The sequence below is a fragment of the Quercus lobata genome, chromosome 1, assembly GCF_001633185.2.
Source record: "Quercus lobata isolate SW786 chromosome 1, ValleyOak3.0 Primary Assembly, whole genome shotgun sequence".
Classification (NCBI taxonomy): domain Eukaryota; kingdom Viridiplantae; phylum Streptophyta; class Magnoliopsida; order Fagales; family Fagaceae; genus Quercus; species Quercus lobata.
Genome location: NC_044904.1, coordinates 15,005,525 through 15,025,148, shown reverse-complemented (window position 1 = coordinate 15,025,148; position 19,624 = coordinate 15,005,525). Strand labels below are relative to the sequence as shown.

Below are 19,624 nucleotides of genomic sequence, written 5' to 3'. Positions count from 1 at the left end.
TTTTTTTTTTTTTTTTTTAAGGACCAGCGCCTCTTGAACTGTTTATGGGACATGAACAGTGCAAGTAGACAAATGAATAGTAACCCACACGTGAACAGTAATTTTTTTTTTTTTTATTATTTTCAGTTTTCAGCAAAATAAACGGTATCCAAACGCACACGAAGTCTATATAGATTTATATAACTTTTCATTACATAATAAAATAGACTTATGCTGTTTCATTTGCAAAATTATATAATTGACATTCTTTACATACCAATATTTAATACAGAGAGAGAGAGAGAGAGAGAGAGAGAGAGAGAGAGAGAAATCACCATTAAGAAAGTGTCAATAAATCTCATTACCTTACCAAAAAACCAAATCTTATCACGAAAATAACCTCTACTATCAGCAGAAATTAGACAATATCTAATAATTACATATTAGCCAAATTGCAAACTAGAATTTTAACTGATATGAAACATTGGATATAATAGTATCAATTTAATTAGTGGCTTTGGCCATTCCAGCCCTTCTCCGTATTTAAAGTTTTTCATCACCTTCTAAACCCAACAAGCTAATCAAGACTCGTCTTACAGAGAGTCTCTTTTTTGTCCATTGGAGGCCAATGGAGTCTGGGCCCATACACTACAAAGTACAGACGTGATTATTGAAGAGAGAAGAGACACAACATGAGGGGAACAGACTACGCAGCCTTCGAAACAGCAGGGCATGTTCATAAGAAAAAGATGGCCACAACAAATTCACGTGAGCAGACCGGCTACTCTCCACATTAATGCTATATATAGCTTTGAATGGTGCGTCGCACATGACAATGGCATGACTTGATTAGGTAACATAAATTCGTTTATGTAACAAAAATTGAAGTTATGTTTCAGCTCCATTGCAGTCCAAAATACACTGTAAAGTTCATAAGGCCATGTAATTATTTCCACGGATACGTCTTAACTAGGAAACCAGTCCAAAGCCCAAAATCCATAATGTTGATTTATGTTCCATTGATACTAAAACCCTAGAATTATGAAAAGTGATGGAAGGAGCCATTTCAGTGACTAAAATTTAGAACTACATCTGTCTATTTTAGTTTCCTCTCAAATATATATATGGCATTACATTGAATTGCTGAAATCATCAGCTTTTCATCTATTATTTCGGTTTACATCACTACAAAAATAACTTAGGAATTACCGAATTAGCGAAATAAGGATCAGCGTTCCACAACCAGCTTGATCTTAGACTAGGATCTCTCCCAAATTGATGCCAGCCCATACTAATCATCCACTTGAATTTTGTGAGCCTGCTCCAATATAAAATGGCTTTGCCATACCTCTATATTGTAAAGAATTTTGGAACACAACTCTCGTGTACTTCTGTGCATAATTTAGCCTCATAAGCGACTATGAATGAAGATGTGCACTGTCACAAAAGAGAGAGTATCAGAAAGATGAAAAGCATAGTTAATCAATTCCACAAGATATGGCTTTGGTAAAAGAAAGCATAGTCTATAGTTAATCAGTATTTTAAAAAGCATGTTTTGAGCAACCTTAAAAAAAGGCACAGCCCAAACAACTTTTCTGGAGAACAAGCATTTGTTGGTGGCTGAAAACCATTAAGAAAAGAAGAAAGATCCAAAAAAGATTTAAAAATAACCCCATTAACAACAGGGCTTGGGGCTTAGTTGTAGTACAAAAAATAGAAAACACGTGCATGATAAACATATATAGTATGATTATTCATAACTAATTCCACTGACTCAAAATTACAGATCATTTTATCACCAGATTTTCAATACATGTCTATCTCAGACCCATCGGAGCACATCACAAGGCAAACTCTGCCAAGTCATTCCAAGGAGCATCAATTCAAATGTTGTGTGTCTACCAAATCCAGATGATGGAGGGAGCACAACCCAAATTATTTCAGAATTTACTGCTTCAGATTTTCTTCCAGATTTCATTTTTAAAATTTTAAACTAGAATTTTTTTCTTTATTTAAGTGTGAATTTAGCTTTAATCTTGTAGAGGATTTTATGGGATGTAATTGTGCCTTAATGTAATCCCTGATGCCTATTAAAAAGAGGCTGCAGAAATAGTTTGAAGCAATGCAATTTGAATAAAAATGTTATGATTAGAGAATGTCTCTAAGCTTGGTGGTGATTCCAAACACCCTTAGGCGGTGAAGTTAGGATTTTTCCATTTCTTCTTTTCTTTTCCCTTATTCCTATTTCCCAACCTTTGTACTGCACCAAGCACATGCTATTACAAAAAAGGAAAACGAAAGATGTAGAGTACATACCATGATGCTAGGAAGCTTCCTTCAGAGGCACCAGCAATTTAGTGGTCATATACCTGATTAACAGGTAGCACAATTAATAGAGAAATCAACAACAATGCGTAATGCAATGAAGTTAGGTAAGCAAAATACCAGGCAACAACTTAGAATTTCTCAAATTTTCTGTCTTCTGGTTCTGGTTCACCAATCACCAAATGAAACATTATGACAATCAATGAAAATCCATATCCCCATGTCCAATCATAAGTTTCTTTGTGACAAGAAAACATCATCATCATCATCATCATCATCATCATTATCAGCAATCCCTGAAGCAGAAGCACAAAAGATTCCACATTATAGGGTACCATTACTTCTCCAATACTCACAATAAATATTCCACATTATAGATTAGGGTTTTTTTCTATTTGCTTTGACATAGATAGAGGTCATTTTAAGGTTAAGAAATAATTTTGACTAATCTAAAGGTGTATATAGTGCCACAATATTTAAAGAAAAATGCCAGTACCACAGTAAATTACATAACTTTTGCCACAACTTGCCACATGGCGAGTTGTGAGTGGTGTAGTTGTGGACCCACATGGACTATCATTTTTTTCACCATTCACAACTCACCGCATGGCAAGTTGTGGCAAAATTTGTGTAATTTATTGTGGTACTAGCATTGCTCTCATTTAAAATCTTACCCTACCAATTAGGGAGTGATTATTAATCATAACGTATATTAAATGACTTAATAGTTAGCACTATGTACACCTTTAGATTTGTCAAAATTAAATCTTCACTGTGAAATGGCTTCTATCAATTTCAAAAGCCAATGAAAAGGATTCCTTAATTCCTTATACCCATCCTATAAGAAAATCCATATTAAGAATAATATTTAAAAAATTTATACATGTCCAATGCTTATTGGAGAAGGTGTTGGACAACCCCCCTGCCCCAACCTCCCCTCCAAAAAAAAGGATGCTTGTGTAATTAAATTGTTAAAACTACGAAAATCCTTGAAGATTTATTATAAATTAGCATATAAATACATACGTGCATATAATATGTTTGATAAGTAATAAAATTTAATTAAATAGCATAAAGGAAATGCCCAAATAAAGAAACGAAAAAGAAGAAAAATATCGAAAGCTCAATGTATCCTAGAACTCTAGTCAGTCCCAGTAGAGAACATACTGGAAGTAAGTCCACTCATAAAGGGTCTTCAAAAATAAGAACTTCAACTTCACCAAGTAATATTGTATCCTGCCATACTGTGTCTGACTTTCTCAAGATTTGTCATATTTGCATACCATATTCATATCAATGGTTTATGCTATATCTCAGTCATCAATTATTAAACTAACACTATTATCTTTCTATGGTAGCAAAGCATGTTTTCCCCGTGAAAACTTAGTAAAATAGGAAAACTTAGCCAAAACCCTACTTCTAGGACAAGCACAGGAAAGATACGCAAAAAATCAAGGACACACGCACACACAGAATAATAAATAATTTAAAAAAAAAAGTACTACCTCACCTGAGCTCAGATGAGCTGGTCACACAATCTGCCTGTGCAAACTGCAAAATCAGCACAGATGCCGGTTATTGTAGCGGCCATATTCTAACATTCAGCAAATCTGACTATGTGTGAAATCCCTCATCAAGACCGCTGCCCTTGGACAAAACCTGCAATGTTGTGCCCTTGGTAATCCAGGCAGTTAACTCTGGTTGATGTTCAAAAGGGTTAAGAGGATGTAGACTTCCATCATCCAGTTGCACACCATACACAAAGGGGAGTCTTAGCGTAAGGAAACTCTCTGGTGGTAAGATCACTCGGCATCCAAGGCTGAACTGCAATTTTCGCTCACTGTCTGGAATTGATAAAGGTAGGCATGATGCCTGCAAGTAAATGAAGGCCATAACGTGAGGAAAACTAGACCTAGAATTCCAATAAAGATCTAAGTCACAATTTTAGGTTTTTAAAAAAAAAAAAATTTGAAGTGTGTACCAACAAGACTATTCCCAGAAAATTTTCAGACTGAAACACTGGACAAGTGCTTATAACAGACTGTTCAGACCCAAGAAGAATTTAATCAACCTAGAGGATCTTTATTCCCGAAAAAATCTCAATTAGTAATACAAGCCATTGGTGTTATTAAATAATCCCTTTTAAGGATTCTCATCAGTCAAGGTGAGATAATGCCATATAAATGGATATAATGAGAAAGTATAGATAATAATCCACAACCTCCAAGAGAGCTTCAGTAAATTCTGGCATAATGCAAAATACACCATCCATAACTTTACAAATAATGTGGGAAAACAAAGGAAAGCTATATTTCCAATATATGCGGTACTGTGGAAACTTCTAGAAACAATGAAGAAATACTTTAAGGTGTATTTAACATATATAAAGTGAATTCATGCATGTTATAATGAGCAAATGAAACATACCTCAAATTGTATGGTAGGGCATGTTGCTAATATGATTGGATATGGAGGAGTGACCTACAAGCAAATACCACATATTACATATTTGGCAATAAAGACAACAGAATATCAACCAAAAAAAACGCACGGCACTAAAGAGCAGCAAATTTCAGTTCATGTTTTTACCCAACCCCCTCCTCCCTTTACTCTCCATAACATAATGTATACGAGTACTCTGTGATGTCCTTCAGTTTCAATCTTTCAGATATAAACGCACATGTAAACCCTAGTACTCTTAAGCTGATTTCTGATTGGACAAAAACACATTGTCTATAACTTTTCAAGCAGGGATGAACCCAGGATTTTAAGTTGTGGGGGAGGGGGGGGCGGGGGGGGCGCAGAGTATAAGCAAAAAAAAAATCCAAATAAACATCCATTTATTATTAACAAACTATCAACCAAGAAAAATACACAAAATCATTGTTTCTTAATACATTAAGATGAAATCATCTACCAACAAAGACAAAAGATACAAAATACTATTGTTTCATAATACATTACAATGCAATCATCTACGAAAAGAGAATTCGACGCTCTTTTTTCTTTTCTTTTCTTTTTCCCTTTGTTTGGTTTGTAACTATCGAGTTAATAGGTTTTTTATTTTTTTTTTTTATTTTTTTTTTTTTAGGCTTTGTTTTTGTTAAGTTTTGGGTTGGGCAGTTGCCAGTTGGGCTGGGCCGATTGGAGAGGAGGGGGGCCCAATAACAAAAATTAAAAAAATACGTGCACAAAAAAAAATTCTTCGGACCAGGAGGTGCCCAGGCCCCCTTGGGCCCCCCTTAGGTCCGTCCTTGCTTTCAAGTACAGTTTGTTCATAGAATATACAGAAGACAGGCGTTTCTTCTCAAAAAGTCTGTCACTGTACTGTATGATATAATTCTCAACATAGTTAATGCACCAGGAAAAAGATGGTAGAAATATGGACTTCAAATAATTTGGAACCATCTGATGAAGTTTATTATGAGATAGATGTCCAAAATTGAATAACTTCATTGGAGCAAGACATAGAAAACAGACAGCATCCCTGACATAATCTTAAGTAATGCCAGTAAATTTTTCATAAGGCTTCTCCAGCTGTATCTTGGTGGCCCAACTACATATTTTTAGCTGGAAATAATCTTAGAAGATATTCAGTGTGTCACCATCTTTTGCACTAAACAATGTGAAACCACTTGAATCATTTTGGTGACCAATTACCCATGCATAATTTTAGCTAGTATGGTTACAGGATGCTGAGAATGGTAAATACTCTGCCTCTTATATTTTTAACAATTTGACACTGTATGAACAACTACAGTAGATATATTCTTCATGCCAAGGAATTATATTGACTATGAAAGAATTAAAGGCAAAGTAAGAAAAAATCATATAAGCAACATTTTGTACCAGAAAAATCCTTTGAAGCTGTGATATTGTGCCAGCAAACTTAATCTTTGGTGGATCCCTTTTATTCTTTGAGAGCCTGCAGTGTGGGCAGTTCATGTAAATTGGTAAATTTCTATTCACCATGGAGAAAGCACTTCCACCATCATCGAGGCTAATAGACTGAAGTCCCCCCTCAAGCCCTTTTACAATTTTGGGAAGTGTTGAAATGCTGAGGGATGCCTGATTCTGTTCCTCCCCTGACCCAGGAAACTGTATCAAGCGACCTAAATTTAGATTACCATTAGCCACTATCTCTTTCGACTGATACATATTTTTCTCCTTATTTACAGCACTAGCATTCATCAGATTTGAGTTTCGATGAACTTTATCACGGACACCATTTTTACCCAATTTTGAAGGATTCATCACATTACGGTCTGAAATGTTGGTCAATGAAGTTATATGAGATTCTTCAAGAAATGAATAAGAAGATCCAAGTTCATTGAGATGCTCTGTATTCAATAGGAAACGATGGCCATTGGGGCACTCATGCTCAAATCCAACATAAACCATTACATGCTTCAATGACGGGTTCAATTTGATCTTTCCCCCACCATTCACATTTACAGGAATTACATTACTGCCTATCTGTAAGAAGGGGTCACCATCTGTGCAGCCATTAGTATTGGTATCATTTAAAATATCTTCAGACTTTTGAGATCCCTGATGTTCATCAGCTGCATGAACCTGTTCGACACTTCGATCTCTTGCCCTACCTTGCTTAACCTTATCTGACACAGAAGAAGCTTGCTTCCTCTGCTGGAGAGGAGGGAATCCTGAATCTGCAGCTGCTGATCCAGCAACAACTGCAGAAAATGGTTTTCTCAATGTAAAATTGGGAAGACCTCTACCAAAACTGATTTTAGTGTCATCAGATGACTTGATGTTTTCTGAAGGTTTGCTTTGATGTTCACCCCCAATCTGCAAATCTCCTGAGTACAACCGTACAGAACTAGTTTTCTTTATATCGGTATCCGCAATAAGTTCAACCTTGGAGTTTGTACGTGACCTAGTTACAGAACCATGTTGCAAAACACCTTCTGTTAAGCCATTTGGGCTTTTGCATGTCTCTAGAAATATAGTCCATTTCAAAAGAAACTTCTGAGTGGCAGAGAACCCACTCTGAAGCAAGCCCTTAGAAGGGTCATAGTACCTTGCACCCCCAACACGTATCAAACTCCATGAGGATGGCTGAATAGGTCCTGCATTGCTTAATTCTGGAAGGTGAAGAGCAGGAAGAAGCCTGTCACAGTCTGGAGAGCAGTTGGAAGTAATGTTTGCAGTTTCAAAATCGAAAGGATCAGCTCGTAGTCGCCGTGAACGGCCACATGCACAAGCATGGAGGAAAACATATCCACTAGAATGTGGCTTGACCCCATCTCTTAAAAGTGACTGATCAGTTTGGACCTCATGTCTCTGGTGCATACATGGTTTTCCAGTCAAACTAACAGCATCACAGAGTTGCCTCCCAGATTTCCAGATGGATGTACATTCATCCTCCAACTTTTTTGCAAAATTTTGCACCGCAGGTCCCTTGACCATTGAGCGGAAAGCATGCAAAGCTTTCTCCATATGAGCTTCATGCTGCGAAGTTGGATAACAAGCAGGCAAGTTCTTTAAGTAAACCTCCTTGGCTACTGGAAGGGTTCTTTCGCACCACAGCGTGGAAAATTTTGTGTTCAGTCCTCTCCCACATTCCAACCAAGATACTGCCACATCTAGAGGATCCATATTTTTTGATGCAGATCCTTCAACCTGTGGTGAAGCAGTACTCCGAAGACGAGGTTTCCTTTTATTAATTTCAGTTTCATCTATACATCCACCTTTTGCAGAGAGCACTCCATGCAAAATTAGTTGACTGGAAGATAACCAAATTTCCAGATTTGGAAGTTCGGGAGTGTTAAATGTCTTGCCAGAAGCAGCTGAGGCAGCAGCAGCAGCTGCAGCAACGGCAACCATACCAACACCAGCAGCTGAGCCACTGTTGGTATTAGTGACCATGCCTCCTCTCCCTCTTAAAATATCAGACTGCCTGTAAATGAACTCCCTTACAGATAATATATCCTCTTTGATAACATTCTGAACATGGCTTTCAAGCAAAAGAGAATCAGAGGTTGCTTTTCCACTCAAGACATCTTCCACAAGGCCAATGGCAAATTCAAGAGACTCACATCTCTGACTTGTAGACCAATCTAACAGTACAACAGCCCTTGATGCATCAAGTGAAAACAATGGTGCAGAATTTGAAGCAACCCCACTTCTTGACCCATGATGACTTGTTTCAGAACCTGAAAGTGTTCGGCACTTCTTAATTAAAAAGCGAATCTGTGCTTCAAGAGATGCCTGTAGTTTCTTCCTAAAACTGCCTTCAGATTTACTCACAGGACGGGCAAGCACCATAACAGAACCAGAACCTTTAACAGGCATGCTTGGTCTAGCTATACTGCTCAAACTAGAAGACTGATTAAGTGAGGAGGTATCTGATGACTCCTCAAAATTCGAACAGGGATTTGACACATCAGAGAAATCATCGACAAAAACAAAAAGTATAACTGGAGTACACTGTCCTGGAAACAAAGAGGTGTAAGAACCTAATCCTGACATGAGAGAAATAGCTGAAGCATTACGACTTGAGGTGCCACCAGCTCTTCCTGGAGAAGGATTGTTGGAGGAGGTGGTTGATGATGTAGGTCGTGACGATGACAAAGAATGTGGCCTAGGCAACGGTGGATTGGTTCGGGATTTTACAAATGGTGCCAAAGCATGCTTGGCTGATTGTAAAACTCGAAATTTTTTCAAAATTTGAGTGTCAAAGCGTGACCCCTCCTGAATATATATTATTACATGGCAAACCTGCATTGCTAATTGAGCTGAACATCAGATATAACAATTTAAAAAGACCGCATTTTCATCAAAACTAGATATACTACAAAACTTTTGAACATGGAAGCTTCAAACAAGAATCAATGCTCTCACAAACTCTTTGTTGCCAATGAGCTATTCTGAGATGGCACTCGGCACTCCTGCACCCCATAAGTACAGGCTGCATTATAACTTGCCAATCAAGGGTTTATGAACAAAACCTATAAAATTCATGACATGCAATATTTTGAATGTATAGAACTACTAAAACCCAACCTATCTCAAGTTTCAACCCTAATCATACACGGTTAGTCCCTAAACTTTAACTCGTGAGCAATTTTAGCCCCTGAAGTTTAAAGTGATCACTTTTAGTCCCTAAAAAGCTTTAAAAGTGATATTTTTAATCCTAACAAACTTAAAGTGATCGCTTTTAGTACTAATGGAGTGATGACATGTCAATTTTTAGTCTATACTAAACGAGATTATTTTAAACTTCAGGAACTAAAATCGCTCTTGCACTAAACTTTAACATAGCAATAGACAATAAGGCAATCACTACTTTTCAAAAACTGAAGCATTTTACATATAATTTGAGTTCAGCTCAATTTTGCTCCCAGAATAAAATATACTACAATTTTAAGCATTGCATTTTAAGAAAATTGAAAAAAGAAGCAGTAGCACTCACAGTGAACATGAAGAGCAAACCCTGGAGATCACGGGACTCGTGGTCCTCGAAACCCGACCCAGGATCCGAACCCCCGGTCATGGCGGGGCACCGGGTTGAACAAAACCGCAAGTACAAAATCCCCTTATCTTCCTGGAGGTAGTAGGTGATGCTTCTCCATTTGAACCAGTCCTTGACCTCCTCTTTCTCCTTCTCCTTCTCGCTCTCGCTGTCTATCTCGAAGAAGGGCTTGTCCAGGTTGCCGGACCCGAATACGTTGGCGTCGATGACCCGGTTGATGATCCGGGACGAGGGTTCGGGTCTTCGCGAAATGAAGCCGACGACGACGACGCCGTCTGGTAGTGGTGGTGGGGGATCTGGCGGAGGGAGAGGGGTTTGGCCTTTGGGGGAGGCTGAAGGAGAGGAAGCCGGAGGTGCTGGTGGTGGTGGCGGTGGGGGTGGTCGAATTAAGACCCGCATCGAAGACTGGTTCGGTTTCGGGTTTGGACTCGGGTTCGGAGGGTCCATTGAATAAGAAGAGAGAGGGAGAGAGGAACGAAGGACTCCGCTGTGAGAGTCTGCGACTGTTGTTATGAGTTTACAAAGGAAAACGCCGCGTCGTTTTTTTTTGTGATTTCGTGCTACTTAAATTTCATAAAGCCGTTGTACTGGACCGCCCTGAACTTTGGAGAGAGATTAGCTCTATATTAATTTAGAGGAATTTCTTCCAACTTGCTAATTTATAAAACTATTTAAGTTTGCTTTCAAAAAAAAAAATATTTAAGTTTATTATTTAAAAATTTAAACAATTTATGTGATTTTATGTGAGTAAAACTATATATAAATAATCAATTGATTATGTATTTAACCATTGTATGTATATTAGGTTACATTTCATAACTAGTTCTCTCCATGAATGCACTTCCTTACTCTCTTTTTTTCATGTATATTATGATTTGGGGCTTTGTTTTCCCATTTGAGGTTCCCTAGTCACACTAATTAGTGCATCCTCATTTATTTTGGGTTCAATCTACATCCATCAACTTGCTCACATGCTTTACCATAATGTCATTTTCTATAAATATTCCTCAAGCCATTAGTATAGCCATCCTTGGACCATAGTAGCCACTTTTTGGTCATTAGTGCAATCATTCTCCAATCACCTATCATTGTTGTGTGTTGCCACCAATTAACATTTTGCGTGATAAATGCCTCGTTGTTCTTGGTACATTTTACATCAAATTCGGTTATTCATGGTCATTGTCTTCTTCATGGGATTAAAATTCCAAATCTAAGATTTCACCTTTGTGTGTTAAGGGGGAATGTTAGAATACACACGTGTTTTATATGACTTAATGTATTTGCTTTCTATGTTTTATTATGTACGTTTCCTAGTCATAGCCCTCTATTAAGCTTTGAATCAAAACATATCAATTATCCTTAATTTAGGTAATTAGTGGCCCATATAAGTAAACCATTGTGTGTACATATATCCTATATTGGGTTATTGATTGTAATACACTATGGGGATGGAAGGCTCAGGGGTGTATATTGAGCCTTAGGCCTTGTCCGAGGACGTTCAATAGTCCAAGGACAGTTAGACATTAACTAAGACATACAAATTGGTAGGGTATGGAAGGATTCTGGCCATGAAGGTTTGGGAAGGTAATCCGATGAGAAATGCCTCCTCGGTTAAGCAAAGCAAAGGTCAGAAAGTTTGATTTGCCATCAAGAGCAACACTCCGGACGATTCTACTAGTAAGGATAAACATAAGTAGGGAATAAGAAAAAGGGAAGCTAAGAAATATCTAAGAGAAAGCTGCTACCACTGCATTAAATACTCTGCAGCTAACTCTCTGGCCGCATTAATGTGGAGTTGATATATGAACAGTGATATTCAGCCTTTCAGCTACCCCCAAAGACTTTAGGAAAGTGCTGATGGGACAAGGATCAAAGCAAGCAACTTAACCTATACGTGGAGGGTGGAGATGAAGCAAAACAAGAGAATATAAGGAAGAAAGACCTTATTACAAGAGGATCATGTGTAGAAAAAACATTGTAGTAATAAGAACTGTAATTGTAATCAAGTTTAAGATAAAATATATACAAGAGCTACTCTCCTTGAACTTTGCCGAGGAAGATTTTCTATGCACGAAACTTATTTATCTTTGTTCTCTTGTCATCTTTAACCCATTATGATTGTTGTCCAACTCATTGAAGTATAGTTTCAAGCCCACTCTTTACAAATTCATTGTGTTAGGCTTTTTGGGCCTTTATCCTTTTATCTTTTGGGTTTAAGATCCAAATCGTGTCCTTACATACACAATTTATAATTGTAAAAAAAAAAATGTAGTAACTAAAGGCCTTTTAGACAATCACAAATAGGGCAAACCACTTAAACCTTTCTTGTTTTCTTTTCTTTAGTTAAAAAATTATATTTAATAAAAGAATTCTTGAATTATTAGAATATTAATTTTCCAAAAATTTATGAAAACATTGAATATTTTAAAACTATGAGTTGAATGCTTTTAATATTTGAAATCATATATCATATATAATATATTAAAGTGGGAGGCTAGGAGCTCAATTAATAATTCAAATTAGATTTTAAGTTCAATCCAATTTTATCACAAGTATCCTTTCAATTTCCAATATTTTCGATGTCACGTGTCCTTCTAATTGCCATATACTTTGATGCAAAGTGTCTGAATATTTTAAATCAATTCTAATTTTATGCTAAGTGTTATTTTAATTGACTCTAGAGTTGTGTTAGTTATATTTAAATGCAAATTCACATGTCTAATTAGAAAATATAAAATGACTCAATTCAAATATATGATGCTTCAATGTTATATGTATGCATCTAATTGTGACCATTTTTAATTGCACCCGTACATACACAAGGATTATAAGGTAGGTATGACTACTTATAAGTTAAACTCAAAGTCACCCTTGAAATTTTGATAAAAAAAATTAATTAACATTAGAAAAATGCTATGTCCATAAAACTTTCACAACAAATCCTAAGTGATAGGTTGTTACTAGTAGACAAAAATGTAATTTTAGTGATGAGTTCAAATTAGAACTATTAATAATAACTTATTATCTAAAATTTGTTGTGAAAAATGTTACACATGTAACATTTTTCTTTTAGGGAAAAGATTGGAAAACTTTATGAAAACAAAACGACTATATCAGCTTGGAGTATAAAGCAAACATGTGATGGAACATCCTCCATTTACTCTGCACAATTTGGTATATTAACTGCAAATCTAGGTAGACTATGAGCAATTTAATTGCCATCTCTCTTAGTGTGAGAGTAGAGCAATTTAGTAAAAGACCTAGAGTAGAATCTTGCATCCTTGATTAGCAAACCATTAGAGGCCATTTCCCCATTCTCATTGACCAAAGCTTTCATAACCACTTCAGAGTCTTCCTCCACAATGGCTCGGTCTATACCAATCTCTAAACCAAACTCAAGGGCTCCAGATGTAGCTATTGCTTTGATCTCTACGACTTGATAAGCTTAGGGGAGTTGTTGGGATAGAGATGCTACAACTAAATCACGGTTATTTCGAATGACCACACCAATTCTAGATTAATTGACATCTGCAAATATTTCTTTATCAAAATTGATCTTAAGGGTTTGTTTGGATATCGCTTACTTTGTTGAAAAATGAAAACTTATTACTAAAAATACTGTAACAAAATAATTTCTAAACTATGAATAGTATCATGGGACCCATGGCTGGCTTGCTTATGCATGTTTTTTGAAGTTTGGCTGTGTTGTAAACAGTACCAAGGCACTTAACCAAAAAACGCAAAATGTCTAATAATTCTTAGGCAAACGCACGCCAAATAAATTTGACGAGGGAGGGTACCAGGAAACACGGGTAGTGGGTTGTTGTGGTCTCAATGGAGGCAATACTACTTTGAATTCCTCATGTGGATCCTTGGACACATGGACAATTTGGTTGATGGTGCAACTTGGTTGATTTAGGGTGTGTTTAGATACCACTTATTTTGCTGAAAACTAAAAACTGAAAACACTGTAGCAAAATAATTTTTAAATGTGTGAATAGTATTGTAAAACTCATTTTTAATGAAAGTTTTGTTGAAAAAATAGGTGGATCCCGTGAACAGTGCAATGACCCACTGGAAAAGCATAAAAGCCACATAGACGTGCTGCTAAAAAAAAAAAAAAAACAGACGCAGATGCAGATACAGATACAAACACTAACCTTTTCATCAGTATCCAAACAGGCACTAAGACTGATTTGATTTCTCTGAGTCAATATCAACCAAGTTGTCATAGCAAATAACTTCGGATTTTTGTTTTGTTGCATAACCCAAGAAACAAGAGTTTTAAAGTCCAAAAATTGAGTGCGGTGTCGGAAATCCTAGAATTCTATATTATCCTTTCAATTATATATTTAGAAAGTCATTTAAAAAAAAAAATACCATAGTGTTTAAGCATTAAAAATATCTCTTTCCATTCCCCCCCCCCCCCCCCCAAAAAAAAAAGCCCATATTCATTGTCGGCATATTCCCAATTCTTCACTTAAAAATGTCAATTTTCAAGCCCATCCAAAAACTAAAAAAAAAAAAAAAAAACAAACAACCTTAGGCCCAACAACAGATAAACCCCCGCAGTACATACACACACAAACACAGTTGTGAGCTACCACTCACTTCACCAGAAGCTTTGTTCCATCTCATTCTCTGTGGCATTATCATCATCTTCTTCACTCTTCATCTCAACCACAATCCCAAAAATGCAAGCCGCACTGGCAGCCATGGCTGCCCAGACCATCCTCCTCTCTCCTTCTCCTCCTTCCCAGTTCTCCTCAAGCCTTCGCCACCCACCTCCTTTCCTCAGCTCCTCCACCTTCCATGGCTCCTCCCTTAAGCTCACTCGTCAATCCCTCACCCTCTCTGTCTCCGCCGCCACAGCTCCCAAACCTCTCACCGTCGTCGCCGCCACCAAGAAAGCCGTTGCCGTCCTCAAGGGCACCTCTGCTGTCGAAGGCGTCGTCACGTTGACCCAAGAAGACGATGGTCTCTCTCTTCTTTAACTCTCCTCTTTTATATAAGTTCTTTTATCAAATAGATACGAGGGATTGTGAGTGTTAAGGTTGTAATTGTTTCTGTTAGTTTTAAGGCTTTCTGGGTTTTTGGTTTCATATTTATTGGCATTTTGAATGAAAAAATGGAAAATTTGGATTACTATGTGTTGTTCAAGGAAAGCTTATATTTAATAACACAAGTTTGAACCTACACTTCTGAAAATAAATGAGTTTTGCTGGGACTAGTTGTATTAAAAATGGGATTATTATTCTTTATTGTATGTTGAAAAATGGGATTATTTGTACTTACTGGAATGCTGATATTAGGTCTGGTTGGGAGAGTTTTGATGTTTACCTGATATGGAAGTAATGCAGATTTTAACTCAGATTTTAGTGTTTTCTATTGTTTCTAAGTTGTAATGGCTATCAACCAGAACAATATGCCTGGTAATACTTTTTAAAAGATGTTTTCAGAGAACAGAATAATCACACAAATGAGATGTTTTGAATGGTTTTTGTTTCTCCTAAACTGAAGACCGAAAATAGTTTCAGGAAGCACCATTTTGTTGTTCAAAGGGGGAAAACATTTGAAAAGAAAAGAAAATACATTTTGAGTTACAACAATAACCTCAATGGACTAGTCAGGGTATGTCACATCACATGTATTCTTTTCCGTCATTCTATTCTATCCGAAATCAAACTTATGGTTTTCTTCTTAATTAACATGTCATTTTTTACTACTTCTAATAATGTTATAGTTTTCAAAAAATTGTAATTAGAAACCATCTTAATGGATGAAAATTGTAATGGTATGCATCTAGGTCCCACAACTGTGAAGGTTCGTGTTACTGGGCTTACTCCGGGGCCTCATGGGTTCCACCTAGTAAGTGGTTTTTCATCATTACCTTCCATAATCCATGGTTTTGTATGTTCAAAATTTTCTGAATTGTTTTTTACTTTTAATTCTTTTCTTGTGCAGCATGAGTTTGGTGACACAACAAATGGGTGCATCTCTACAGGTAGGTCTTGATAGTGTTTCGAGTTCAAACTATTAAAATGTAGGTTATTATAATCTTGCAATGGAAGAGTGAAAATTTTGGTTCTTGGATGGTGCTTTTATGATAATCTGTCCTGTTTAACTTTTAAACAATAGGGGCACATTTCAATCCTAACAATTTGACACATGGTGCTCCTGAGGATGAAGTCCGTCATGCGGGTGACCTGGGAAACATAGTTGCCAATGCCGATGGTAATGCCTATGTGGATGTTCTTTGATTCACTTGTATTCTACTTGAACCAAGTAATATATTGTCTCATATCTTTTGGTAATACAGGGGTGGCAGAGGCAACAATTGTAGATAAGCAGGTACTGCTTACATCCTTATATTGATTAATCGATCATGTGTGTTTGTCTTTTGTTTATTTATTATTTCGCATGTGGTCATGTTGGTATGGCTTTTGAATCATTTTACTCTGTTTTTTGTATGGGACTGTAGTTCATATTAGAGTATTTACTCTGTTTGGCTAAAATGTGCAGATACCATTAACTGGTCCTAATGCAGTTGTTGGGAGAGCCCTCGTGGTTCATGAGCTCGAGGATGACCTTGGAAAGGGTAAGTATTTATTCATTATCAAGCAATTAGCTTGCAGTCTGCACCTGTGCTTGCAGAGGAATTTGTTCTTGCAAGCTTGAGAGTCTTATATTCGTTATAACTAAAAACTGAACTTGCAACAATGTGTATGGTTTGGGTTTGGGGAAAGGGGAGGGCAGGCCATTAGAGAGGAAATTTACTTTTTATCCATAGGATCTTCTTAACTGACATCACCGGTGGTATATAGCAGTATAAATTAAGGGCATTGTCAAGGAAAAAATGAGTGGACCAGATAGGTTTTAGGTCCCTAAATGTTAGGAGTATCTATTCTCTTAAATGGTTATAGTAAATTTTTATTACTTTCTTGGATTCCCTCATGTTGCTGTAAATGTATTGTTTTTTGACCCCTCACTCTTATTTGATTCTGCATCTGCAGGTGGACATGAACTAAGTCTGACCACTGGAAACGCAGGTGGAAGATTGGCTTGTGGTATGCAAAAATTTGGTTTCTATTTCATTTTCAGACTCACACCTCGTTTTCTTGCATGTAGAACTTCAAATCAACGATCATCTCTTCTTTGACTATCCCTCCAATTAATAGTTTCAAGTTAGGAGTATATTGATAACAATCTTATCAAGAATCTTCTTTTGAGTTTTGACATATTGGGTATTTAAATCATTTAGGCACAACATCCTATATACAACGTAGGCATAGCTCTATATTCCTTTTTACTCAATTCCATGAATTTTGTACTATCATGCAACCAAATGATAGCATGAAAGATTTTAAATTCCTTTGAGGATTGTTGGTGCAAGTCTTTTCTTATCCCCCCCTCCCCACCCATACATACACTGAGAGTTGGGGAAGACATAGGAGTGAAAAATGGAGTGGGTGGGTTACTTAAGAAAAGAGGTTAGGCTATTATTGTCTTACATAATCTTCAGTAAAATTATGAATTAAAGTTGGGAAATTTGTGTCTGTGTGCTTGTGTTAGGCTTTGGGTTAGAAGAATTTGTGGATTTAAGTCTAGTGTTTAAAACTTTACGAAAAGGATTGGGCCATCGGGGTTTGAGAATGATTAGGGTTTTGGTAAGGAAGTGGAAATATTTCATTTAGAGTTGCAAAATAGGTGAGAAGAAAATAAGATAAATGTGTCCACAAGTTGTAGCATGAAAAGTGCATGTGAACACTAATGTGATAATGACAAAATGCTAAGGAGAATAGATAGAGGGAAAGAGAACACACCAGGGGCAACATGCCTCAATAATCAAAACCTTAATTTTTCTATTAATCAACTCCATGAATTCTTTGAGCATGTTGAGCATATATATATAGTCACAAACACATAGATGAGGCTGAGATGTTTTTTGTGGTTTTCGTGAGTGTTGGGGATGGCTCTAGGTTAGGTAACTCAGGTTTTGGCACAATCTTTGGTTCAGTGATTCTTGTCTTAAGGATATGTTCCCCAAGTTGTATAGAGTGGTGGTAGATAAAGATGCTTCTGCTGCCTCATTTCAAGTGGTGGACGTACTTATAATCCTCACTTTTGTCAGTCTTCCCAAGATTGGGAATTGGAAGTTGTGGATAGTTTCTTCAATTTGTTGTACTCTCACCTTCCTCAAGGCCAAGTTGAAGTCTAACCTTCATGGAGGTTAGCTGAGAGTGGGAAGTTCGAGGTACGTTCTTTCTATGAGAGTCTTTGAGGATCTATAGGAGTTCACTTTCCATGGAGGAGTATTTGGAGTGAAAAGGTTCCTTGTAAAATTGCTTTGTTTGCTTTAACAGCGGCATTGAGTACAACATTGGCATTGGATAATCTTCGGAAATGCTCCCTTTTGATTGTTGATTGTTATTGCATGTGCAACAGTAATGGAGAATCTGTTGATCACCTTCTTTTAGTAAAAAAAAAAAATTCTTTTAAATCATTCATTGGAAAGGGAGTTGTAGTCATTTGTGTTAGTCTATTTGGGGTTTGTCTGGGTCATACTTAGACAATGATTTAGTTGTTGGAATGATGGCAAGGAATGTTTCATTTCGTAGGCGTCTGAAGATTTGGAATCTACTCCGTTGTGTGTGTTGACCATTTGGCGATAGAGGAATAGTAGGACTACTCATTGTAAACTTTATTTGGATGAAGATCAGATACTTAAATAAGTCTTCCTTTCTTTGTATCCTTAGATTATACAAGATCTAATGCCTATACAGTATACACATCCCCCACATCTGACTCATTCCTGAATTCATGTGATGCGGTTGGGAAAGGGAGATTTTAACTTGAGGTGGAAGCTGGGTAAATCTTGTGAGATTTCTTCGGGGATGCTATCCTGCTTATATCTTAGAAATAATTGTCAAACAAAATCACCTCTGGTACTTTAGTCTTTTGAACACTTAACGAATACAATGCCATTATTTGTTGGACTTTCCATTTGGACTACCATGAGGGCGTCATTTAAATCTGAGTCCCAATATGTATGTATCATAAGATATATATCCTCTATGTGACATCTGCACTATATATAAACAATTTCTTGTTCTATGTTTCATAATTGCTCAACTTTCTTGTCCGTACTCATTGTAATAATGTCTATGCAGGCGTTGTTGGTTTGACTGTACCAGTGTAATGGCAACTCTTGCTTTGAAAGCAGTTTGTTGTGTGGCATTGCATGCTTGCTTGCACCAGTTTCTCTTATAGAGCACAATGTTATTTCAAAGCTGAGGGTGTACTATATAAATTATGGAGACAGCCAGTATTAGTCCTAATAATCCCAGAGGTTCACTGTGTTTAAAAATATTCCCTACCCAATAAACTCGAGTTGTTTTGTTTGCCTAGTGAATGTGGAGAACTTATGGCTGATGTTTGAATGTGCATTATTAGAGCTGTGTTCACAATGTTTTTGCTGTCTTCTATTGATTTTTTAGATAGATTTGTGTTCCCCACAGTGAAAACATAGTTAACAAGGCCCAGAATTTACATTTTGGGCCGTTTATTCTTTCTAGAGTGTTTATTTTTCTGCCAGACCCCGTAGTGCATCATGGAAAAGATAACTAAGAAAATTTGTGGAGGCTACCTAGCAAGTGCCAATCACATGATAGAATTAGAATGGCAATGGAAAATAGTTCTTTTGAAATGAGTTGAAGTTTCATTCCAAAATTCTGCTGGTAGAATTGTCTGGGCCGTCCAATTGATCCACATTTATCACACCACATGAGACAATTAAGACCATGATCAAGGATTTTTATGCTTTTT

At 36.8% G+C, this 19,624-nt stretch overlaps 2 protein-coding genes across 4 annotated transcripts; one reads left to right on the top strand and one right to left on the bottom strand.

Annotated features, from left to right (window-relative positions):
- Positions 1–944: 944 nt before the first annotated feature.
- Positions 945–10,389, bottom strand: LOC115980412. Of its 3 annotated transcripts, none has more exons than XM_031102666.1 (7): positions 9,740–10,389; positions 6,154–9,045; positions 4,732–4,785; positions 3,810–4,176; positions 2,425–2,600; positions 2,296–2,348; positions 945–1,416 (listed from the first exon to the last, which is right to left on the bottom strand). In XM_031102666.1, the coding sequence occupies exons 1-4, from the start codon at positions 10,244–10,246 to the stop codon at positions 3,919–3,921; spliced, it is 3,711 nt and encodes a 1,236-aa protein (XP_030958526.1). In that variant the 5' UTR covers positions 10,247–10,389; the 3' UTR covers positions 945–1,416; positions 2,296–2,348; positions 2,425–2,600; positions 3,810–3,918. The 3 variants fall into 3 exon arrangements, with proteins under 3 accessions (XP_030958526.1, XP_030958523.1, XP_030958531.1); XM_031102663.1 differs by having other exon boundaries at positions 3,815–4,176; XM_031102671.1 differs by having other exon boundaries at positions 3,815–4,176; positions 6,154–9,053; positions 9,740–9,828.
- A 3,916-nt stretch (positions 10,390–14,305) lies between these two features.
- On the top strand, positions 14,306–19,282 carry LOC115980403 (superoxide dismutase [Cu-Zn], chloroplastic). The gene is made up of 8 exons (XM_031102654.1): positions 14,306–14,776; positions 15,606–15,667; positions 15,764–15,803; positions 15,938–16,033; positions 16,119–16,150; positions 16,322–16,397; positions 16,813–16,866; positions 18,970–19,282. Exons 1-8 carry the CDS (start codon positions 14,494–14,496, stop codon positions 18,996–18,998), a joined length of 672 nt encoding a protein of 223 aa, XP_030958514.1. The 5' UTR covers positions 14,306–14,493; the 3' UTR covers positions 18,999–19,282.
- Positions 19,283–19,624: the final 342 nt, after the last annotated feature.